At 44.8% G+C, this 26,001-nt stretch overlaps 1 protein-coding gene across 1 annotated transcript; it reads left to right on the top strand.

Moving 5' to 3' along the window:
* The first annotated feature begins 15,035 nt into the window (after positions 1-15,035).
* PLA2G1B (phospholipase A2 group IB) lies at positions 15,036-25,642 on the top strand. Its single transcript, XM_038763720.1, has 5 exons — positions 15,036-15,110; positions 15,286-15,486; positions 18,322-18,481; positions 19,918-20,045; positions 25,447-25,642. The coding sequence occupies exons 2-5, from the start codon at positions 15,381-15,383 to the stop codon at positions 25,572-25,574; spliced, it is 522 nt and encodes a 173-aa protein (XP_038619648.1). The 5' UTR covers positions 15,036-15,110; positions 15,286-15,380; the 3' UTR covers positions 25,575-25,642.
* The last annotated feature ends 359 nt before the right edge of the window (positions 25,643-26,001 follow it).

A 26,001-nucleotide genomic window follows, 5' to 3' on the forward strand; every position in this document is an offset into this window, starting at 1 on the left:
AATGAATGTTTTGTTGTGTCGTCCATCTCCCCCTTCTAGACCGTGAGCCCGTTGTCAGGTAGGGACCGTCTCTCGATGTCGCCAACTTGGACTTCCCAAGCGCTCAGTCCAGTGTTCTGCACATGGACAGAGAAGCACAGAGAAGCAGCGTGGCTCAGTGAAAAGAGCCCGGGCTTTGGAGTCAGTGGTCGTGGGTTCAAATCCCGGCTCCGCCAATTGTCAGCTGTGTGACTTTGGGCAAGTCACTTCACTTCTCTGGGCCTCAGTTACCTCATCTGTAAAATGGGGATTGACTGTGAGCCCCCCATGGGACAACCTGATCACCCTGTAACCTCCCCAGCGCTTAGAACAGGGCTTTGCACATAGTAAGCGCTTAATAAATGCCATTATTATTATGGTAAGTGCTCAATAAATGTGATTGAAGGAATGAATCCCCATTTTTCAGATGAGGTCGCTGAGGCCCAGAGAAGTGAAGTAACTTGCCCCAAGTCACCCAGCTGGCAGTTGGTGGAGCAGGGATTTGAACCCATGACCTCTGACTCCAAAGCCCGGGCTCTTTCCACTGAGCCACGCTGCTTCTCCCGCTTCTCACGCTGTGAGCCCACTGTTGGGTAAGGACCGTCTCTATATGTTGCCAACTTGTACTTCCCAAGCAATTAGTACAGTGCTCTGCACATAGTAAGCGCTCAATAAATACGATTGATTGATTGATTGATTGATTGATTGATTATCCCACCTCAGTTTCCCTGACCCCATCCTCTCCCGGATTCTCTGCCTCTGTCTCTCTCCAGCCTCTGGTTCTCAATCCCTTTCGCGCGCTCCTCCTCTGCCATCCAGGAGTCCCTCGTGGCTCGGTTCTGGGCCTATCAATCAATCCATCGCATTTGCTGAGCACTTACTGGGGCAGGGCACTGTACTAAGCGCTAGGGCGAGTGCAATATAACAACAGGGCGGACACTTTCGCTGCCCACGGTGATCTCACAGTCTAGACTGTGAGCCCACTGTTGGGTAGGGACCGTCTCTACATGTTGCCAACTTGGACTTCCCAAGCGCTTAGTCCAGTGCTCTGCACACAGTAAGCGCTCAATAAATACGACTGATTGATTGATTGATCTTACAGTCTAGAAGGGTCCTGTCGTTCGTTCGTTCGTTCAACACTGCTCTGCACACAGTAAGTGCTCAATAAATACAATTGATTGATTGATCCCCCCCATCTTACCTCCTTCCCTTCCCCACAGCACCTGTATATATGTATATATGTTTGTACAGATTTATTACTCTATTTATTTATTTATTCATTTTATTCGTACATATCTATTCTATTTATTTTATTTTGTTAGTATGTTTGGTTTTGTTCTCTGTCTCCCCCTTTTAGACTGTGAGCCCGCTGTTGGGTAGGGACTGTCTCTATATGTTGCCAATTTGTACTTCCCAAGCGCTTAGTACAGTGCTCTGCACATAGTAAGCGCTCAATAAATACGATTGATGATGATGATGATTGATCTTACAGTCTAGAAGGGTCCTGTCGTTCATTCATTCAGTCGTATTTATTGAGCGCTTACTGTGTGCAGAGCACTGTATTAAGCGTTTGGAAAATACAATTCGGCAACAAATAGACACAATCCCTCCACAGTCTAGAAGTGTCCTATTCTCCAAATATGATGATGATGATGGCATTTATTAAGCGCTTACTATGTGCAAAGCACTGTTCTAAGCGCTGGGGAGGTTACAAGGTGATCAGGTTGGCCCACGGGGGGCTCACAGTCTTCATCCCCGTTTTACAGACGAGGGAACTGAGGCCCAGAGAAGTGAAGTGACTTGCCCAAAGCCACCCAGCTGACAATTGGCAGAGCCGAGATTTGAACCCATGACCTCTGACTCCAGAGCCTGTGCTCTTTTCCACTGAGCCATGCTGCTTCTCAAATATACCCATTCCCTTGGAGAACTCATCCTCTCCCGTGGCTTCAGCTACGATCTCTACGTGGATGATAATAATGATGGCATTTGTTAAGCGCTTACTATGTGCCAAGCACTGTTCTAAGCACTGGGGAGGATACGAGGTGATCAGGTTGGCCCACTTGGGGCTCACAGTCATTCATTCATTCGTTCAATCGTATTTATTGAGCGCTTACTGTGTGCAGAGCACTGGACTAAGCGCTTGGGAAGTACAAGTTGGCAACATATAGAGACGGTCCCTACCCAACAGTGGGCTCACACAGTCTTCGTCCCTATTTGACAGATGAGGTAACTGAGGCCCAGAGAAGTGAAGTGAGTTGCCCAAGGTCACACAGCTGACAATTGAGAAGCAGCGTGGCTCAGTGGAAAGAGCCCGGGCTTTGGAGTCAGAGGTCGTGGGTTCAAATCCCGGCTCCACCAATTGTCAGCTGTGTGACTTTGGGCAAGTCACTGAACTTCTCTGGGCCTCATTTCCCTCATCTGTAAAATGGGGATTAATAATAATGGTATTTGTTAAGCGCTTACTATGTTCTAAGCGCTGGGGGGGATACAAGGTGATCAGGTTGTCCCACGGGGGGCTCACAATCTTAATCCCCATTTTCCAGATGAGGTAACTGAGGCCCAGACAAGTGAAGTGACTTGCCCAAAGTCACCCAGCTGACAGTTGGCGGAGCTGGGATTTGAACCCACGACCTCGGACTCCAAAGCCCGGGCTCTTTCCACTGAGCCACACTGAGCCCCACGTGGGACAGCCTGACCACCTTGTATCCCCCCAGCGCTTAGAACAGTGCTCTGCACATAGTAGGCGCTTAACAAATACCATCATTATTATTATTATAACTGGCGGAGCCGGGATTTGAACCCATTCATTCATTCATTCATTCAATTCATTCAATCGTATTTATTAAGCGCTTACTGTGTGCAGAGCACTGGACTAAGCGCTTGGGAAGTCCAAGTTGGCAACATCTAGAGACGGTCCCTACCCAACAGCGGGCTCACAGTCTAAAAGGGGGAGACAGAGAACAGAACAAAACATATTAACAAAATAAAATAAATAGAATAAATATGTACAAGTAAAATAAATAGAGTAATAAATACATACAAACATATATACATATATATACAGATAGTGTTAATAATAATGGCATCCGTTAAGCGCTTACTGTGTGCCGAGCACTGTTCTAAGCGCTGGGATATATAGATACATAGATATATAGATATATATAGATATATATATAAAATGGCATTTATTAAGCGCTTACTATGTGCAAAGCACATAATCCCCATATAATCCCCACATAATCTAAGAGCTGGGGAGTTTACAAGGTGATCGGGTTGTCCCACTTGGGGCTCACAGTCTTAACAAAGGGGGTGACAGACGACAAAACAAAACATATTAACAAAATAAAATAGAATAAATATGTACAAGTAAAATAAATAGAGTAATAAATACATACAAACATATATACATATATACAGATAGTGTTAATAATGATGGCAGCCGTTAAGCGCTTACTGTGTGCCGATATCCATATATATATATACATATATATATGTATATACATATACACACATATACATATACATATATATATATAAAATGGCATTTATTAAGCGCTTACTATGTGCAAAGCACATAATCCCCATATAATCCCCACATAATCTAAGCGCTGGGGAGTTTACAAGGTGATCGAATTGTCCCACTTGGGGCTCACAGTCTTAATCCCCATTTGACAGATGAGGGAACTGAGGCCCAGAGAAGTTAAGTGACCTGCCTAAAGTCACACAGCTGACAAGTGGCGGAGGCGGGATTTGAACCCATGACCTCTGACTCCAAAGCCCGGGCTCTTTTCCACTGAGCCACGCTGCTTCTCGAAGCATTATCTTCTCGAAGGTTATCGAATAGATAACCCACGACCTCTGAATCCCAAGCCCGGGCTCTTTCCATCGAGCCACGCTGCTTCCAGGATTTGGGATGATTCCCAAATAGACCGCTCCAGCCTTGATCTCTCTCCTTCTCTGCAGTCTCATATTTCCTCCGGCCTTCGGGACACCTCTCCTTGGACATCCCGCCGTCACCTCAGACTTGACCTGTCCAATACTAGACGCCTCAGCTTCCCACCCAAACCCTGCCCTCCCCGTGACTTTCCCGTCACTGTAGATGGCAGAATGAATGAATGGAGAAATTCAGACTTTTTTAAATTTTTAAATTTGAATTCAAAAATTCAAATTTTTAGACTGTGAGCCCACTGTTGGGTAGGGACTGTCTCTATACGTTGCCAATTTGTACTTCCCAAGCGCTTAGTACAGTGCTCTGCACATAGTAAGCGCTCAATAAATGAGGATAAATAGAATGGTAGCTATATAAACATCATTAATAAAATAAATAAATAAAATAAATAGAATAATAAATCTGTACCTCTTTCCCCTCCCCACAGCACTTGCATATATTTGTACAGATTTATTACTCTATTTATTTTACATGTACATAGTGACTATTCTATTTATGTTGTTACTAATGTGCCTCGAGCTTTATTTTTATTTATTCCGACGACCTGACACCTGTCCATATCAATCAATCAATCATATTTATTGAGCGCTTACTATGTGCAGAGCACTGTACTAAGCATTTAGCACTGTACTAAGCACTGTCCATATGTGTTGTTTTGTTGTCTGTCTCCCCCCTTCTAGACTGTGAGCCCGTTGTCGGGTAGGGATCGTCTCCATGTGTTGCCGACTTGTAATAATAATAATAATGATGATGGCATTTATTAATTTATTAAGAGAAGCAGTGTGGCTCAGTGGAAAGAGCCTGGTTTTTGGAGTCAGAGGTCAGGGGTTCGAATCCCGGCTCCACCACAAGGCTGCTGTGTGACCTTGGGCAAGTCACTTAACTTCTCTGAGCCTCAGTTCCCTCATCTGTAAAAATGGGGATTAATAATAATAATGACATTCATTATGCGCTTACTATGTGCAAAGCACTGTTCTAGGCGCTGGGTAGGTTACAAGGTGATCAGATTGTCCCAAGGAGCTCACAGTCTTAATACCCATTTTACAGATGAGGTAACTGAGGCCCAGAGAAGTTAAGTGACTTGCCCAAGGTCACACAGCTGACAAGCGGCGGGGCTGGGATTTGAACCCCTGACCTCCGACTCCAAAGCCCTGGCTCTTTCCATTGAGCCACGCTTGATTAAGACTGTGAGCCCCATGTGGGACAACTTGATCACATCGTATCCCCCCCCCAGAGCTTAGAACAGTGCTTGGCACATAGTAAGCGCTTAACGAATTCCATTATTATTATTATTATTATTATTATTATTATTATTATTATTATTATTATTAAGCGCTTACTATGTGCCAAGCACTGTTCTAAGGGCTGGGGAGCTTACAAGGTGATCAGATCGTCCCGTGGGGGGCTCACAGTTTTAATCCACATTTTACAGATGAGGGAACTGAGGCCCAGAGAAGTGAAGTGACTTGCCCATAGTCACACAGCTAAGTGGTGGAGCCGGGATTTGAACCCATGACCTCTGACTCCAAAGCCCGGGCTCTTTCCACTGAGCCACGCTGCTTCTCTTAAGCGCTTAGTACAGTGCTCTGCACACAGTAAGCGCTCAATAAATACAATTGAATTTAGTACTAGTAGTATTTAGTATTTAGTAGTGGTATTTAGTAGTAAGTAGCGCTTACTAAGCGCAACTTCCCAAGTGCTTAGTACAGTGCTCTGCACACAGTAAGCGCTCAATAAATACAGTTGAATTTAGTAGGAGTAGTATTTAGTATTTAGTAGTAGCATTTAGTAGTAAGTAGCGCTTACTAAGCACTACTTCCCAAGCGCTTAGTACAGTGCTCTGCACACAGTAAGCGCTCAATAAATACAACTGAATGAATGAACTTCCACCCTCCCTGTCTCACAAGCCCATAACCGAAGCAGCGGGGCTCAGTGGAAAAGTGCCCGGGCTTGGGAGCCAGAGGTCCCGGGTTCGAATCCCGGCTCTGCCAATTGTCAGCTGTGTGACTTGGGGCAAGTCACTTCACTTCTCTGGGCCTCAGTTCCCTCATCTGGAAAATGGGGATGAAGACTGTGAGCCCCCCCGTGGGACAACCTCATCACCTTGTAACCTCCCCAGCGCTTAGAAGAACAGTGCTTTGCACATAGTAAGTGCTTAATAAATGCTATCATTATTATTATTATTATTATTATTATTATTATTATTATTATTATCCCCTTCTGAAAGCCTTTCCCGTCTAAGCCCTCATTTCATCTTCTACTGCCTTCTGCAGTGGGAAATCCTCCCACTTGGATTTCCATCTTTTATTCACCCCTCCCTTAGCCCTCTGTGCCACACACTGTCGTCACAATCTTAATGCCCATTTTACAGATGAGGAAACTGAGGCCCAGGGAAGTGAAGTGCCCTGCTCATCCATCCAATCGTATTTATTGAGCGCTTACTGTGTGCAGAGCACTGGACTAAGCGCTTGGGAAGTACAAGTCAGTAGCATATAATAATAATAATAATATATTAATAGTAATAAGTTAATAATAACAACAATAATGATTATGGTATGTGATACGTGCGTAATATAATGTCGGCAACATATAATAATGATATAATAATGAGCTAAAAATAATAACAATAATAATGATTATGGTATTTGATACATGCCTAATATAATGTCGGCAACATATAAAAATGATATAATAATAAGCTAAAAATAATAACAATAATAATGATTATGGTATTTGATACATGCCTAATATAATGTCGGCAAAATATAATAATGATATAATAATAAGTTAAAAATAATAACAATAATAATGATTATGGTATTTGATACATGCCTAATATAATGTCGGCAACATATAATAATGATATAATAATAAGCTAAAAATAATAACAATAATAATGATTATGGTATTTGATACATGCCTAATATAATGTCGGCAACATATAATGATGATATAATAATAATCTAAAAATAATAACAATAATAATGATTATGGTATTTGATACATGCCTAATATAATGCCGGCAACATATAATGATGATATAATAATAAGCTAAAAATAATAACAATAATAATGATTATGGTATTTGATACATGCCTAATATAATGCCGGCAACATATAATAATGATATAATAATTAGCTAAAAATAATAACAATAATAATGATTATGGTATTTGATAACATGCCTAATATAATGTCGGCAACATATAAAAATGATATAATAATAAGCTAAAAATAATGGCAATAATAATGATTATGGTATTTGATACATGCCTAATATAATGTCGGCAACATATAATAATGATATAATAATAAGCTAAAAATAACAGCAAATAATAATGATTATGGTATTTGATACATGCCTAATATAATGTCGGCAACATATAAAAATGATATAATAATAAGCTAAAAATAACAACAATAATAATGATTATGGTATTTGATACATGCCTAATATAATGTCGGCAACATATAATAATGATATAATAATAAGCTAAAAATAATAACAATAATAATGATTATGGTATTTGATACATGCCTAACATGTCGGCAACATATAATAATGATATCATAATAAGCTAAAAATAATACCAATAATAATGATTATTGCATTTGATACATGCCTAATATAATGTCGGCAACATATAATAATGATATAATAATAAGCTAAAAATAATAACAATAATAATGATTATGGTATTTGATACATGCCTAATATAATGTCGGCAACATATAATAATGATATAATAATAAGCTAAAAATAATAACAATAATAATTATGGTATTTGTTAAGTGCATAATATAATAAGTCGGCAACGTACCGTGACTCAATGGAAAGAGCCCGGGCTTGAGAGTCAGAGGTCATGGGTTCAAATCCCAGCTCCGCCAATTGTCCGCTGTGTGACTTTGGGCAAGTCACTTCACTTCTCTGGGCCTCAGTTCCCTCATCTGTAAAATGGGGATGTGAGCCCCACGTGGGACAATCTGATCACCTTGTATCCTCCCCAGCGCTTAGAACAGTGCTTTGCACATAGTAAGCGCTTAACAAATGCCATCATTATTATTATATAATAATAATGCTAATAATAATAATGTTAATAAGAATAACGATAAGAATTATGGTCTTTGTTAAGCACTTATTATGCGCCAGGCACCCTTCTCCCTCTCCCCATTTATAGACTGTGAGCCCATTGTTGGGTAGGGATTGTCTCTATCTGTTGCCGAATTGTCCTTTCCAAGCGCTTAGTACAGTGCTCGGCACACAGTAAGCGCTCAATAAATACGATTGATTGAATGAATTAATTTATACTCTTTGAGTGAGAGCCCCTTGAGGGCCAGAAACCATGTCTCCTTCCCATCTCTGTGTACTTTTCCAGGACTTGGTACCACTGTGGACGTAGTAGACACTTAATAAACACTATTACTACTACTACTCTGGAGAAGCAGCGTGGCTTACTGGAAAGAGCCCGGGCCTGGGTTCTAATCCCGTCACTGCCATTTGTCTGCTGTGTGACTCTGGGCAAATCACTAAACTGCTCTGGGCCTCAGTTACCGCATCTTCAAAATGGGGATTAAGGCTGGGAGCCCCACACGGGACATGGACCGTGTCCAACCCGATTTGCTTGTATCTCCCCCGGCGCTTAGTACAGTGCCTGCCACATAGTAAGCCCTTAACAAATACCATTAAAGAAAAAAAACAGTCATAGTCTGGCTTGGTCCTGCTGGAGAAACTGCACGATATCTGCATTCTTCTGCAAAATGGCACCACGCTCTCATCATAATAGTAATAATGATGGTATTTGTTAATCAATCAATCAATCAATCGTATTTATTGAGCGCTGACTGTGTGCAGAGCACTGGACTAAGCGCTTGGGAAGTACAAGTTGGCAACCTATGGAGACAGTCCCTACCCAACAGTGGGCTCACAGTCTAAGAGGGGGAGACAGAGAACAAAACCAAACATACGAACAAAATAAAATAAATAGAATAGATATGTACAAGTAAAATAAATAAATAAATAAATAGAGTAATAAATAAATAGAGTAATCAGTTAAGTTAAGCGCTTAACTATGTGCCAGGCACTGTACTAAGCGCTGGGTTGGATAAATATTCTATTTATTTTGTTAATATATTTTGTTTTGTTGTCCGTCTCCCCCGTCTAGACTGTGAGCCCGTTGCTGGGTGGGGACCGTCTCTAGATGTTGCCAACTTGGACTTCCCAAGCGCTTAGTCCAGTGCTCTGCACGGAGTAAGCGCTCAATAAATACGATTGAATGAATGAATACGTAGGAGGGAGAACAGGTATTGAATCCCCATTTTACAGTTGAGGAATCTGAGGCCCAGAGAAGCAAAGTGACTTGCCCAAGGTCACACTGCAGGCAACCACACATCCGCCAAACTAGCTCTTTTCCTCCCTTCAAATCCCTACTGCGAGCTCACCTCCTCCGGGAGGCCTTCCCATACTGAGCCCCCTTTTTCCCGCTCCTCCTCCCCATCTGCCCCGCCCTACCTCCTTCCCCTCCCCACAGCACCTGTATATAATAACAATAATAATAATAATAATGGCATTTATTAAGCGCTACTATGTGCAAAGCACTGTTCTAAGCTCTGGGGAGGTTCCAAGGTGATCAGGTTGTCCCATGGGGGGCTCACAGTCTTAATCCCCATTTTACAGATGAGGTCACCGAGGCACAGAGAAGTTAAGTGACATGCCTAAAGTCACACAGCGGACAAGTGACAGAACTGGGATTCGAACCCATGACCTCTGACTTCAAAGCCCAGGCTCTTTCCACTGAGCCATGCTGCTAGATATGTTTGTACAGATTTATTACTCTATTTATTTTACTTGTCCATATTTACTATTCTATTTATTTTGTTAATGATGGGCATTTAGCTTTAATTCTATTTGTTCTGACGACTTCCGCACGTTTTGTTTTGTTGTCTATCTCCCATTCTAGGCTGTGTCTATCTTCCCATCTATCCCTATCTCCCCATCGCCCCAGTCCCTCTCTCTGCTCTCCCCCCTTCCCCTCCCCACAGGACTTGTGTATATCTGAACATATTTTTTACTGTATTTATTTTATTAATTCATTCATTCATTCAATCATATTTATTGAGCGCTTACTGTGTGCAGAGCAGTGTACTAAGCGCTTGGGAGAGGACAATGTAACAATAAACAGACACATTCCCCGCACGCCACAAGCTGACAGTCTAGAGGGGGAGACAGACGTGAGCAGAAATCAATAAATCACAGGTTCTTTCATTCAATCATATTTATTGAGCGCTTACTGTGTGCAGAGCAGTGTACTAAGCGCTTGGGAGAGGACAATGTAGCAATAAACAGACACACTCCCTGCACACCACAAGCTGACAGTCTAGAGGGGGAGACAGACATAATTCTATTTATCTATTTTGATGGTGTTAAGGCCTGTCTACTTGTTTTGTCGTCTGTCTCCCCCTTCTAGACTGTGAGCCCGCTGTCGGGTAGGGACCGTCTCTCGATGTCGCCAACTTGTACTTCCCAAGCGCTTAGTCCAGTGCTCTGCACACAGTAAGCGCTCAATAAATACGATTGAACGGATGGATGAAGTGGCGGAGCCGGAATTAGAGCCCGGGTGTGTGTTCTTTCCCTGAGGTCATGCTGCTTCTCTTGGTTCCTTGTTTCCTCCAGGTGTTCGGTGGACACCATCACACCGCCATCACACTGTTGGGTAGGGACTGTCTCTATATGTTGCCAGCTTGTACTTCCCAAGCGCTTAGTACAGTGCTCTGCACACAGTAAGCGCTCAATAAATATGATTGATTGATTGATTGACACAGTAAGTGCCAGAAGGCTGGATGGGCTGCCCCTGACATGACGCTGCCCTCGGTCTCACGTTCTTATTCCTTCTAGACTGTGAGCCCACTGTTGGGTAGGGACCGTCTCTCGATGTTGCCAACTTGGACTTCCCGAGCGCTTAGTCCAGTGCTCTGCACACAGTAAGCGCTCAATAAATGCGATGGATTGATTGAAGTGGCAGAGCCGGGATTTGAACCCCTGACCTCTGACTCCAAAGCCCGGGCTCTTTCCACTGAGCCACGCTGCTTATATAAGGAAGAAAGAGAACGAACTTGGCGGATGTGCGGAGGGAGGGCATTCCGGGCCTGGGGGAGGACGTGGGCCAGGGGGCGATGCTCAATAAATACGATTGATTGATCGATCAATCAATCAATCGTATTTATTGAGCGCTTACTGTGTGCAGAACACTGTACTAAGCACTTGGGAAGTACAAGTTGGCAACCTATAGAGACAGTCCCTGCCCAACAGTGGGCTCACAGTCTAGAAGGGGGAGACAGAGAATAAAACCAAACATACTAACCAAATAAAATAAATAGAATAGATATGTACCAGGAAGTACATACAGATAGATACAAATAGATATGTACTAGATATGTAATAGGAAGCAGCATGGCTCAGTGGAAAGAGCCCGGGCTTTGGAGCCAGAGGTCATGGGTTCGAATCCCAGCTCCGCCACATGTCTGCTGTGTGACCTTGGACAAGTCACTTAACTTCTCTGAGCCTCAGTTACCTCATCTGTAAAATGGGAATTAAGACTGTGAGCCCCATGTGGGACAACTTGATCACCTTGTATCTCCCCCCAGCGCTTAGAACAGTGCTCTGCACATAGTAAGCGCTTAAAAAATGCCATCATTATTATTATATGTACAAGTAAGATAAATAAATAAATAAATAGAGTAATAAATCTGTACAAACATATATCCATATATACAGGTGCTGTGGGGAAGGGAAGGAGGTAAGATGGGGGGGGATGGAGAGGGGATGATTGATTGATTCTGCCCCTGCATTCTTCTAATAACAATCATTTGGGGGCTTGTTAAGCCCTTACTGTGTGCCAAGCGTGGCTCAGTGGAAAAATCACGAGCTTTGGAGTCCGAGGTCATGGGTTCAAATCCCGGCTCCCCACAAGTCTGCTGTGTGACTTTGGGCAAGTCACTTCACTTCTCTGGGCCTCAGTTCCCTCATCTCTAAAATGGGGATTAAGACTGTGAGCCCCCCGTGGGACGACCTCATCACCTTGTAACCTCCCCAGTGCTTAAAACAGTTTTTTAGCACATAGTAAGCACTTAATAAATGCCAGCATGGCTCAGTGGAAAGAGTGCAGGCTTGGGAGTCAGAGGTCATGGGTTCGAATCCCGCCTCCCCCACATGTCTGCTGTGTGACCTTGGGTAAGTCACTTCTCTGTGTCTCAGTTCCCTCATCTGTAAAATGGGGATTAAGACTGTGAGCCCCACATGGTACAACCTCAACTCCTTGTGTTCCCCCCAGTGCTTAGAACAGTGCTTTGCACATAGTAAGCGCTTAACAAATACCAACATTATTATTAGTAGTAGTAGTATTCTAAGCGCTGGGGTAGATACAAGTTCATCAGGTTCATTCATTCATTCAATCGTATTTATTGAGCGCTTACTGTGTGCAGAGCACTGGACTAAGCGCTTGGGAAGTCCAAGTTGGCAACATCTAGAGACGGTCCCTACCCAACAGCGGGCGCACAGTCTCGAAGGGGGAGACAGAGAACAAAACAAAACATATTAACAAAATAAAATAAATAGAATAAATATGTACAAGTAAAATAAATAAATAAATAGAGTAATAAATATGTACAAACATATATACATGTATACAGGTGCTGCTGGGTGACCTCGGGCAAGTCACTTCACTTCTCCGGGTCTCAGTTGCCTCATCGGTAAAAAAAGGGGTCACGGCCGTGAGCTCTGTGTGGAACAGGGACTGCGTCCAACCTGATAAGCTTGTATAATAATAATAATAATGGCATTTATTAAGCGCTTACTATGTGCAAAGCATTGTTCTAAGCGCTGGGGAGGTTACAAGGTGATCAGGTTGTCCCACGGGGGGCTCACAGTCTTCACCCCCCTTTTACAGGTGAGGTAACGGAGGCCCAGAGAATAATAATAATGATGATGATGGCATTTATTAAGCACTTACTATGTGCAAAGCACTGTTCTAAGCGCTGGGGAGGTTACAAGGTGATCAGGTTGTCCCACGGGGGGCTCACAGTCTTCATCCCCATTTTACAGATGAAGTAACTGAGGCCCATTGAATAATAATGGCATTTATTAAGCGCTTACTATGTGCAAAGCACTGTTCTAAGTGCTGGGGAGGTTACAAGGTGATCAGGTTGTACCCCGGGGGGCTCACAGTCTTCATCCCCATTTTCCAGATGAGGTAACTGAGGCCCATTGAATAATAATAATAATGGCATTTATTAAGCACTTACTATGTGCAAAGCACTGTTCTAAGCACTGGGGAGATTACAAGGTGATCGGGTTGTCCCACGGGGGGCTCACAGTCTTCATCCCCATTTTACAGATGAGGTAACTGAGGCCCATTGAATAATAATAATAATGGCATTTATTAAGCACTTACTATGTGGAAGGCACTGTTCTAAGCGCTGAGGAGGTTACAAGGTGATGAGGTTGTCCCACGGCGGGCTCACAGTCTTCATCCCCATTTTACAGATGAGGTAACTGAGGCCCAGAGAATAATAATAATAATAATGATAGCATTTATTAAGCGCTTACTATGTGCAAAGCACTGGTCTAATCGCTGGGGAGGTTACAAGGTGGTCAGGTTGCCCCACGTGGGGCTCCCAGTCTTCATCCCCATTTTACAGATGAGGTAACTGAGGCCCAGAGAATAATAATAATAATAATGATGGCATTTATTAAGCGCTTACTATGTGCAAAGCACAGTTCTAAGCGCTGGGGAGGTTACAAGGTGGTCAGGTTGCCCCACGTGGGGCTCCCAGTCTTCATCCCCATTTTACAGATGAGGTCACTGAGGCCCAGAGAAGTTAAGTGACTGGCCCAAAGTCACACAGCAGACTTGTGGGGAGCCAGGATTTGAACCCACGACCTCTGACTCCAAATCAATCAATCAATCAATCAATCAATCAATCGTATTTATTGAACGCTTACTGTGTGCAGAGCACTGGACTAAGCACTTGGGAAGTACAAATTGGAGCCCGGGCTCTATCCACTGAGCCACGCTGCTTGTAGCTACCCCAGTCCTTAGTACAGTGCCTGGTACATAGTAAGGCGCTTAACAAATGTCAAAAAACAAATGAGAAGCAGCGTGGCTCAGTGGAAAAGAGCCCGGGCTTTGGAGTCAGAGGTCATGGGTTCAAATCCCGGCTCCGCCACTTGTCAGCTGTGTGACTTTGGGCAAGTCACTTCTCTGGGCCTCAGTTACCTCATCTGTAAAATGGGGATGAAGACTGTGAGCCCCACGTGGGACAACCTGATCACCTTGTAACCTCCCCAGCGCTTAGAACAGTGCTTTGCACATAGTAAGCGCTTAATAAATGCCATTATAAAAAAAAAAAGAAAAAAAAAAAGAAAGCGGCCAAGTGAGGGCAGTGGCCGCCATCATTCGGGGTCGGCTTAGGTCCCGTCAGGGGCGGAGGAGAGGCCCAGGTCTCCCTTCTCTGGGGTCAGTGAACCATGGAGGGAACAGATAATAATAATAATAATAATGTTGACATTTGTTAAGCGCTTACTATGTGTAAAGCACTGTTCTAAGTGCTGGGGGGGGCTACAAAGTGATCATGTTGTCCCCCGTGGGGCTCACAGCCTTCATCCCCCTTTTACAGATGAGGGAACTGAGGCTCAGAGAAGTGAAGTGACTTGCCCAAGGTCACCCAGCAGACATGTGGGGGAGTGGAATTCGAATCCACGACCTCTGACTCCAAAGCCCGGGCTCTTTCCACTGAGCCACGCTGCTGAAGGAATGGAGCTAGAACAGCGTAGAAGAGAAGCAGCATGGCCTGCACAGCCCTGGGAAGGCCTCCTGATCACCTTGTAACCTCCCCAGCGCTTAGAACAGTGCTTTGCACATAGTAAGTGCTTAATAAATGCCATTATTATCATTATAATTATTATTAAATACCGCGGTCACTTGCGTTTCCAACGTGAAGCGCCCAACTCGGCCCTTTGGTGTAAAGGTGATACAAAAATCAAATCAATCTCTCTTTTTTTTTTTACAGGAGGGCTGCTCGGAGTTATTTCCAACCGAAGAATCAAGGCCACTGAAGAGAACTGGCTGTCAGAAGAGTAATAGAACTAGTAAGCGCTTAACAAATGCCATTGTTATGATTATTATAAATGCCATTATTATTATTATTATTATTATTATTAAATACCACGGTCACTTGTGTTTCCAACGTGAAGCGCCCAACTCGGCCCTTTGGCGTAAAGGTGATACAAAAATCAAATCAATCTCCTTTATTTTTTTTTAAAGGAGAGCTGCTCAGAGTTATTTCCAACCGAAGAATCAAGGCCACTGAAGAGAACTGGCCGTCAGAAGAGTAAACACAATCCTCTTATCGCAGAGGAATGGGTGGCTATAAGAAACCAGCTCGGCTTTCAGGGCGGTTCTCAATTTCATTTGCCCTCTTTGGTAACAAAATGAAATTCTTCCTCCTGGCTGCTCTCCTGATAGGTATGTCTGCTTCATCTCTCCTTCTTCGCTCTCATCTGGGCAAGGGCTGTCTCTGTCTCTCCCTCTCTGCCCTAAGGAGAAGCAGCGTGGCTCAGTGGAAGGAGCCCGGGCTTTGGAGTCCGAGGTCGTGGGTTCAAATCCCGCTCCGCCACTTGTCAGCTGGGTGACTCTGGGCGAGTCACTTCACTTCTCAGTCTGGAGGCCTTCCTTCCTCTCCCCCTCGCCCCCCTCTCCATCTTACCTCCTTCCCTTCTCCACAGCACATAATAATGTTGGCATTTGTTAAGCGCTTACTATGTGCAAAGCACTGTTCTAAGCGCTGGGGGGGGATACAAAGTGATCAGGTTGTCCCACGTGGGGCTCACAGTCTTAATCTCCATTTTACAGATGAAGTAACTGAGGCTCAGAGAAGTTAAGTGACTTGCCCAAGGTCACACAGCAGACATGTGGTGGAGCCAGGATTCGAACCCATGACCTCTGACTCCAAAGCCCGGGCTCTTTCCACTGAGCCACGCTGCTTCTCATGTACATATTTATTACTCTATTTATTTATTCATTTATTTTACTTGTACATATCTATTCTATTTATTTTATTTTGTTAGTATGTTTGGTTTTGTTCTCTGTCTCCCCCTTTTAGACTGTGAGCCCACTGTTGGGTCAGGACTGTCTCTAGATGTTGCCAACTTGGACTTCCCAAGCGCTTAGTACAGTGCTCTGCACAAAGTAAGCGCTCAATAAATATGATCGATTGATTGATTCTCTGTGAGCCCACTTCTCTGTAGACTGTGAGCCCACTGTTGGGTAGGGACCGTCTCTATATGTTGCCAACTTGGACTTCCCAAGCGCTTAGTCCAGTGCTCTGCACACAGTAAGCGCTCAATAAATACGATTGATTGATTGATTGATTCTCTGGGCCTCAGTTCCCTCATCTGGAAAATGGGGATGAAGACCCCTGTGGGACAACCTGATCACCTTGTATCCTCCCCAGTGCTTAGAACAGTGCTTTGCACATAGTGAGCGCTTAACAAATGCCATCATTATTATTATTATTAATTGCTGGGGTAGGAACCGGTTACTTAGGTCGGAGCCCACTGTTGGGTAGGGACTGTCTCTATATGTTGCCAACTTGGACTTCCCAAGCGCTTAGTACAGTGCTCTGCACACAGTAAGCGCTCAATAAATACGATTGAATGATTGATTGATTGATTACAGTCCCTGTCCGGCTCACAGTCTAAATAGGAGGACGAACAGGTATTGAGTTCCCATTTTATTCATTCAATCGTATTTATTGAGCGCTTACTGTGTGCAGAGCACTGGACTAAGCGCTTGGGAAGTCCAAGTTGGCAACCTATAGAGACGGTCCCTACCCGACAACGGGCTCACAGTCTAGAAGAGTGGCTAGAAGCTTCCTCTAGACTGAAAGCTCATTGCGGGCACACATTATAATAAAAACAATAATGATGGTATTACATTACTACATTACATTACTACATTTATGTATTACATTACATAAATAATAACAATAATGATGGCATTTATTAAGCACTTACTCTGTGCAAAGCACTGTTCTAAGCGCATGTGTTTATTGTTATATTTGTCCTCTCCCAAGTGCTTAGTGCGGTGCTCTGCACACAGTAAGCGCTCAATAAATACAATTGACTGGCTGGTTCCCGGGCTGGGGTTGCTAGGTAATTGAGTTAGGCCCCCATTAGAGGAGTAATAGCAGCACTTATTGAGCGCCCACTGGGTACAGTGCCCTGCATTATTATTTTTTTTTTTAATGGCATTTATTAAGCACTTACTATGTGCAAAGCACTGTTCTAAGTGCCGGGGAGGTGACAAGGTGATCAGTTTGTCCCACGGTGGGGCCTCACGGTCTTAATCCCCATTTTCCAGATGAGGTCACTGAGGCCCAGAGAAGTGAAGTGACTTGCCCAAAGTCACACCGCTGACAATTGGCGGACCCGGGATTTGAACCCCTGACCTCTGACTCCAAAGCCCAGGCTCTTTCCACTGAGCCACGCCGCTTCTCAATAATAGCAATGATAATAATGATATTTGTCAATGCACTTAGATCAGTGCTTTGCACATAGTAAGTGCTTAATAAATGCCATCATTATTGTTATTATTATTAATGTGTGGCAGCACTTTTCTAAGCACTGGGGTAGAAAGGAAATAATTGGGTTGGATGCCATCATTGTCCCACTTAGGGCTCACAGGAAGACGCATGGCATAGTGGATAGAGTAGGCGCCTGGGAGTCAGAAGGTTGTGGGTTCTAATCCCGGCTTGGCCACTTAATAATAATAATAATAATAATAATGGCATTTATTAAGCGCTTACTATGTGCAAAGCACCGTTCTAAGCGCTGGGGAGGTTACAAGGTGATCAGGTTGTCCCTCGGCGGGTTCCCAGTCTTCATCCCCATTTGACAGATGAGGTCACTGAGGCCCAGAGAAGTGAAGTGACTTGCCCAAAGTCACACAGCTGACAAGGGTTGGAGCCGGGATTTGAACCCGTGACCTCTGACTCCAAAGCTCGGGCTCTTTCCACTGAGCCACGCTGCTTCCCCTGAGCAATAAATACAATTGAATGAATGAATGAATATCTCTTGAATGTACACTCGCTGTGGGCAGGGAATGGGTCTGTTCTGTTCTGTTGTCCTCTCCCGAGTGCTTAGTCCAGTGCTCTGCGCACAGTAAGCGCTCAGTAAATGCAATTGACTGCCTGCCTCTTGGGGATGGGATTCCCCTGCCATGCCCCCTACCCCACCACCAATCTGTGGTACTTAGTGGGCACTCCGGCTATGTGCAGAGCACTGTACCATCTCTCGGCAGGGGTGTCTTCTACTGAAGACACCAGCTCCCGGGCCGTATGGCAGTTCCGGCGGATGATCAAGTGCGCCATCCCGGACAGCAAACCCCTGCTGGAATACAACAACTACGGTTGCTACTGTGGCCTGGGTGGCAGTGGCACCCCTGTGGATGAACTTGACAGGTGAGGGGGCAGAGGAGGGATGCAGGAGGAGGAGGAGGAGGGAGGGGAAGGAAGAGGAGGAGGGGAAGGAAGAGGAGCAGGAGGAGAAGGAGGAGCAGGAGGAGGGAGAGGAGGAGAAGGAAGATGAGAAGGAGGAAGAGAAGGAGAAGGAGAAGAAGAAGGAAGAGGAGGAGGGAGAGAAGAGGAGGAGGAGGAGGAAGGGGAGGAGGGAAGGAGGAAGGAGAGGAAGAGGAGGAAGAGGAGGAGGAGAAGGAGGGAGGGAAGAAGGAGGAAGGGGAGGAAGAGGAGGAGGAAGAAGATGAGGAAGAGGAGGATGTGGGAGAGGAGGAGGAAGAAGAGAGGGAGGTAGAGAAGGACAAGAAGAAGGAGGAAGAGGAGAAGGAGGAGGATGGGGAGGAGGAGGGAAAGGAGAAAGAGGAGGGAGAGGAGGAGGAAGAGGAGAAGGAGGAGGATGGGGAGGAGGAGGGAAAGAAGGAGGAGGAGGGAGAGGAGGAGGAAGGGAGGAAGATGGGGAGGAGGAGGAGGAGAAGGAAGGGAAGAGGAGGAGGAGGATAAAGGGAGGATGAGGAGGAGGAAGGGAGGAGGATGGGGAGGAGGAGGAGAAGGAAGGGAAGAGGAGGGGGAGAAGGAAGGGAAGAGGAGGAGGAGGAGGAAGGGAGGAGGAGGAGGAAGAAGAGAGGAGGAGGAGGAGGATAAAGGGAGGAGGAGGAGGAAGAAGGGAGGAGGAGGATAAAGGGAGGAGGAAGAGGAGAAGGAGGAGGAAGAGGAGAAGGAAGAAGATGAGGAAAAGGAGGGTGTGGGAGAGGAGGAGGAAGAAGAGAGGGAGGTAGAGAAGGAGGACAAGAAGAAGGAGGAAGAGGAGAAGGAGGAGGAAGAGGAGAAGGAGGAGGATGGGGAGGAGGAGGAGGGAAAGGAGAAAGAGGAGGGAGAGGAGGAGGAAGAGGAGAAGAAGGAGGATGGGGAGGAGGAGGGAAAGAAGGAGGAGGAGGGAGAGGAGGAGGAGGAGGAAGGGAGGAGGATGGGGAGGAGGAGGAAGAAGGGAGGAGGAAGAGGAAGAAGGGAGGAGGAGGATAAAGGGAGGAGGAGAAGGAAGGGAGGAGGAGGAGGAAGGGAGGAGGAGGAGGATGAAGGTGGATGCTTTACATGATGATGATGATGTTGGCATTTGTTAAGCGCTTACTATGTGCCAAGCACTGTTCTAAACGCCGGGGGAGATACAAGGTGATCAGGTTGTCCCACGTGGGGCTCACCATCTTCATCCCCATTTTCCCGATGAGGCCACTGAGGCCCAGAGAAGCGAAGAGACTTGCCCGAAGTGGCAAGCGGCAGAGCTGGGACTAGAACCCATGACCTCTGGCCCCCAAGCCTGTGCTCTTAAGTGCTTAACAAATACCACAGTTATCATTATCATTCTTGTCATTCTTCTCGCTCTCCAGGTGCTGTCAGGTGCATGACAACTGTTACGACGAAGCCAAGAAACTGAGCAATTGCTTATGGATCCTGGGCAATCCCTACACCAACAGCTACTCCTACAAGTGCTCCGGCACGGAGATCACCTGCAGCGGTAGGTCTTCCCCCGCTCCCAAGACCCCTACCACCGGCCCCCACCGCTCCCCGAGAACTAGAAACCAATCTGAGCCGAAACCTTCTTTATTCCCTGTCCCCTGAGGTTGTCTTTTTATTATTATTGTGGTGTTCGTCATCATCAATCGTATTTATTGAGCGCTTACGATGTGCAGAGCACTGTACTAAGCGCTTGGGACGTACAAATTGGCAACATATAGAGACAGTCCCTACCCAACAGTGGGCTCACAGTCTAAAAGGGGGAGACAGAGAACAAAACCAAACATACTAACAAAATAAAATAGAATAGATACGTAGAAATAAATTAAATAAATAAATAAATAGAGTAAAAAACATGTACAAACATATATCCGTATATACAGGTGCTGTGGGGAAGGGAGGGAGGTAAGATGGGGGGATGGAGAGGGGGACGAGGGGGAGAGGAAGGAAGGGGCTCAGTCTGGGAAGGCCTCCTGGAGGAGGTGAGCTCTCAGCAGGGCCTAAGCACTTAGTAACTAAGTTAAGCACTTACTGTGTGCCAGGCACTGCACTAGACGCTTGGGTGGAGACAAGCAAATGGGGCTCGCAGTCCCAATCCCCATTTGACGGGTGAGGGAACTGAGGCCCAGAGAAGTGAAGTGACTCGCCCAAGGTCACAGAGTACATATCTATTCTATTTATTTTATTTTGTTAGTATGTTTGGTTTTGTTCTCTGGCTCCCCCTTTTAGACTGTGAGCCCACTGTTGGGTAGGGACTGTCTGTAGATGTTGCCAATTTGGGCTTCCCAAGTGCTTAGTACAGTGCTCTGCACATAGTAAGCGCTCAATAAATACGATTGATGATGATGATGATGATTATCAGCCGTGACCTTCTGATTCCCAGGCCCGGGCTCGATCTAGAGGGGAGAAAGTAATAATAATAATAATAATGATGGTATTTGTTAAGCGCTTACTATGTGCAAAGCACTGTTCTAAGCGCTGGGGAGGTAAAATAAACCTCCTCGCATTTACTAATGATCACGGTGGTATTTGATGATAATAATAATAATAATGGTAATGGCATTTATTAAGCACTTATTAAGCACTGGGGAGGTTACAGAGTGATCAGGCTGTCCCACGGGGGGCTCACAGTCTTAATCCTCATTTTACGGATGAGGTAACTGAGGCACAGAGAAGTGAAGTGACCTGCCCAAAGTCACCCAGCTGACAATTGGCGGAGCTGGGATATGAACCCATGACCTCTGACTCCAAATAATAATAATAATAATAATAATGGCGTTTATTAAGCGCTTACTATGTGCAAAGCACTGTTCTAAGCACTGGGGTAGACACAAGCTAATCAAGTTGTCCCACGTGGGGCTCACAGACTTATTCCCCATTTTACGGATGAGGTAACTGAGGCACAGAGAAGTGAAGTGACCTGCCCAAAGTCACCCAGCTGACAAATGACAATTCAAGCGCTTAGTACAGTGCTCTGCACATAGTAAGCGCTCAATAAATACGATTGATGATGAATTGGCGGAGCTGGGATATGAACCCATGACCTCTGACTCCAAATAATAATAATAATAATAATAATAATAATAATAACAATGATGGCATTTATTAAGCGCTTACTATGTGCAAAGCACTGTTCTAAGCACTGGGGTAGATACAGAGTAATCGAGTTGTCCCACGTGGGGCTCACAGACTTAATCCCCATTTTACGGATGAGGTAACTGAGGCACAGAGAAGTGAAGTGACCTGCCCAAAGTCACCCAGCTGACAATTGGCAGAGCTGGGATATGAACCCATGACCTCTGACTCCAAATAATAATAATAATAATAATGGCATTTGTTAAGTGCTTACTATGTGCAAAGCACTGTTCTAAGCACTGGGGTAGATACAGGCTAATCGAGTTGTCCCACGTGGGGCTCACAGACTTAATCCCCATTTTACGGATGAGGTAACTGAGGCACAGAGAAGTGAAGTGACCTGCCCAAAGTCACCCAGCTGACAATTGGCGGAGCTGGGATATGAACCCATGACCTCTGACTCCAAATAATAATAATAATAATAATAATGATGATGATGATGGCATTTATTAAGCGCTTACTATGTGCAAAGCACTGTTCTAAGCACTGGGGTAGATACAGGGTAATCGAGTTGTCCCACGTGGGGCTCACAGACTTAATCCCCATTTTACGGATGAGGTAACTGAGGCACAGAGAAGTGAAGTGACCTGCCCAAAGTCACCCAGCTGACAATTGGCAGAGCTGGGATATGAACCCATGACCTCTGACTCCAAATAATAATAATAATAATAATAATAATGGCATTTGTTAAGTGCTTACTATGTGCAAAGCACTGTTCTAAGCACTGGGGTAGACACAAGCTAATCGAGTTGTCCCATGTGGGGCTCACAGACTTATTCCCCATTTTACGGATGAGGTAACTGAGGCACAGAGAAGTGAAGTGACCTGCCCAAAGTCACCCAGCTGACAATTGGCGGAGCCGGGATATGAACCCATGACCTCTGACTCCAAATAATAATAATAATAATAATAATGATGATGATGATGGCATTTATTAAGCGCTTACTATGTGCAAAGCACTGTTCTAAGCACTGGGGTAGATACAGGGTAATCGAGTTGTCCCACGTGGGGCTCACAGACTTAATCCCCATTTTACGGATGAGGTAACTGAGGCACAGAGAAGTGAAGTGACCTGCCCAAAGTCACCCAGCTGACAATTGGCAGAGCTGGGATATGAACCCATGACCTCTGACTCCAAATAATAATAATAATAATAATAATAATGGCATTTGTTAAGTGCTTACTATGTGCAAAGCACTGTTCTAAGCACTGGGGTAGACACAAGCTAATCGAGTTGTCCCATGTGGGGCTCACAGACTTATTCCCCATTTTACGGATGAGGTAACTGAGGCACAGAGAAGTGAAGTGACCTGCCCAAAGTCACCCAGCTGACAATTGGCGGAGCCGGGATATGAACCCATGACCTCTGACTCCAAATAATAATAATAATAATAATAATGATGATGATGATGGCATTTATTAAGCGCTTACTATGTGCAAAGCACTGTTCTAAGCACTGGGGTAGATACAGGGTAATCGAGTTGTCCCACGTGGGGCTCACAGACTTAATCCCCATTTTACGGATGAGGTAACTGAGGCACAGAGAAGTGAAGTGACCTGCCCAAAGTCACCCAGCTGACAATTGGCGGAGCTGGGATATGAACCCATGACCTCTGACTCCAAATAATAATAATAATAATAATGGCATTTGTTAAGCGCTTACTATGTGCAAAGCACTGTTCTAAGCACTGGGGTAGATACAGGCTAATCGAGTTGTCCCACGTGGGGCTCACAGACTTAATCCCCATTTTACAGATGAGGTAACTGAGGCCCAGAGAAGTGAAGTGACCTGCCCAAAGTCACCCAGCTGACAATTGGCGGAGCCGGGATATGAACCCATGACCTCTGACTCCAAAGCCCGGGCTCTTTCCACTGAGCTACGCTGCTTGCCTTGCTCTGTGCCGTGCATTGTGCAGAGCGCTGGGGTAGATAACTGTGCCCAGCGCTTAGAACAGTGCTTTGCACATAGTAAGCACTTAATACCATCATTATGATTATTATAGATCAAGGTGATCGGGTGGGAATGTCCCTCCAAGAGGGGCTGGCAGTCTAGTAGGGCGGGAAGCCGTCCCGGAATTGCAGCCTAGGAAACCAGCAGCTGCCGGTAGAGTCGCCTCTGGCATTTGGCATCTGGCATTTTGTACATATTTATTACTCTATTTATTTATTTATTTTACTTGTACATATCTATTCTATTTATTTTATTTTGTTAGTATGTTTGGTTTTGTTCTCCGTCTCCCCCTTTTAGACTGTGAGCCCACTGTTGGGTAGGGACCGTCTCTAGATGTTGCCAACTTGTACTTCCCAAGCGCTTGACATCTGGCATTTTGTACATATTTATTACTCTATTTATTTACTTATTTATTTTACTTGTACATATCTATTCTATTTATTTTATTTTGTTAGTATGTTTGGTTTTGTTCTCCGTCTCCCCCTTTTAGACTGTGAGCCCACTGTTGGGTAGGGACTGTCTCTAGATGTTGCCAACTTGGACTTCCCAAGCGCTTGGCATCTGGCATTTTGTACATATTTATTGCTCTATTTATTTATTTATTTTACTTGTACATATCTATTCTATTTATTTTATTTTGTTAGTATGTTTGGTTTTATTCTCCGTCTCCCCCTTTTAGACTGTGAGCCCACTGTTGGGTAGGGACCGTCTCTATATGTTGTCAACTTGGACTTCCCAAGCGCTTGGCATCTGGCATTTTGTACATATTTATTACTCTATTTATTTACTTATTTATTTTACTTGTACATATCTATTCTATTTATTTTATTTTGTTAGTATGTTTGGTTTTGTTCTCCGTCTCCCCCTTTTAGACTGTGAGCCCACTGTTGGGTAGCGACTTTCTCTATATGTTGCCAATTTGTACTTCCCAAGTGCTTAGTACAGTGCTCTGCACACAGTAAGCGCTCAATAAATACGATTGATGATGATGTGTGTGTGTGTATATATGTATGTGTGTATACACATATATATGTATATATATGTATATATGTTTGTACATATTTATTACTCTATTTATTTTACTTGTACATATCTATTCTATTTATTTTATTTTGTTAGTATGTTTGGTTTTGTTCTCCGTCTCCCCCTTGTAGACTGTGAGCCCACTGTTGGGTAGGGACTGTCTCTATACGTTGCCAACTTGGACTTTCCAAGCGCTTAGTCCAGTGCTCTGCACATAGTAAGCGCTCAGTAAATACGATTGATTGATCGATTGATTGAAATAGTCGCCCGGTCCGATTCCTCCATCGAAGGCCTCAAAGACAGTGACTGAAATCAGCCTCCTGTGTGGTTTTCCCAGCCTCACTGGGCAGGCAAGCGAGTAGCTAGGATTCCTTTGTGGGGATTTTGGAGTTTTCCCTAAAGCGGGATTGATTGTCTTTTAGTCTTTTAGACTGTGAGCCCACTGTTGGGTAGGGACTGTCTCTATATGTTGCCAGCTTGTACTTCCCAAGCGCTTAGTCCAGTGCTCTGCACACAGTAAGCGCTCAATAAATACAATTGATTGATTAGGGACCGCCTCTATATGTTGCCAACTTGGACTTCCCAAGCGCTTAGTACAGTGCTCTGCACACAGTAAGCGCTCAATAAATACGATTGATGATGATGATGATGATGTTGGGTAGGGACCGTCTCTGTATGTTGCCAACTTGGACTTCCCAAGCGCTTAGTCCAGTGCTCTGCACACAGTAAGTGCTCAATAAATCCGATTGATTGAGTGATTGATTGATTGATTTGCATTACCCATATTTTCTAGAAAAAAACAGCGTATGCGACGATTTCATCTGCAACTGCGACCGGACCGCGGCCATGTGCTTCGCGGAAGCTCCGTACAACGAGGAATACAAGAGCCTGGACACCAAGAAATACTGCTCCACTCGTTAGGGGGGTCCCGGGGGACCCTCTCTTCCGACCGACTTCCTCACTGCCTCCATTAAAGCATCTCATAGAAAGATCTTACGCTGGGTGACTCTTTCCTCTTGGAAAACTTCCCATGGGGACGGGAGGGAAGGACGGATTAGGAAGGGACACTCTGACCTTGCCTGACCGCGTTCCCGGAGAACCATGACGGGAGACGGGGATGGGGACAATGTGACTGATTTAGACTGTGAGCCCACTATTGGGTAGGGACTGTCTCTATATCATCATCAATCGTATTTATTGAGCGCTTACTGTGTGCAGAGCACTGGACTAAGCGCTTGGGAAGTACAAATTGGCAACATATAGAGACATATATAGTGGGCTCTATATGTTGCCAACTTGTACTTCCCAAGCGCCTAGTACAGTGCTCTGCACACAGTAAGCGCTCAAT

This window comes from Tachyglossus aculeatus, chromosome 21 (assembly GCF_015852505.1).
Source record: "Tachyglossus aculeatus isolate mTacAcu1 chromosome 21, mTacAcu1.pri, whole genome shotgun sequence".
In the NCBI taxonomy this organism is placed as follows: Eukaryota; Metazoa; Chordata; class Mammalia; order Monotremata; family Tachyglossidae; genus Tachyglossus; species Tachyglossus aculeatus.

Bases quoted from the DNA above. Each gene is read 5' to 3' on its own strand.
- PLA2G1B (XM_038763720.1), top strand. From the start codon at position 15,381: ATGGGTGGCTATAAGAAACCAGCTCGGCTTTCAGGGCGGTTCTCAATT. The intron at 15,487-18,321 runs GTATGTCTGCTT...ATCTCTCGGCAG, and splicing joins CCTGGCTGCTCTCCTGATAG to GGGTGTCTTCTACTGAAGAC. The intron at 18,482-19,917 runs GTGAGGGGGCAG...CTCGCTCTCCAG, and splicing joins CCTGTGGATGAACTTGACAG to GTGCTGTCAGGTGCATGACA.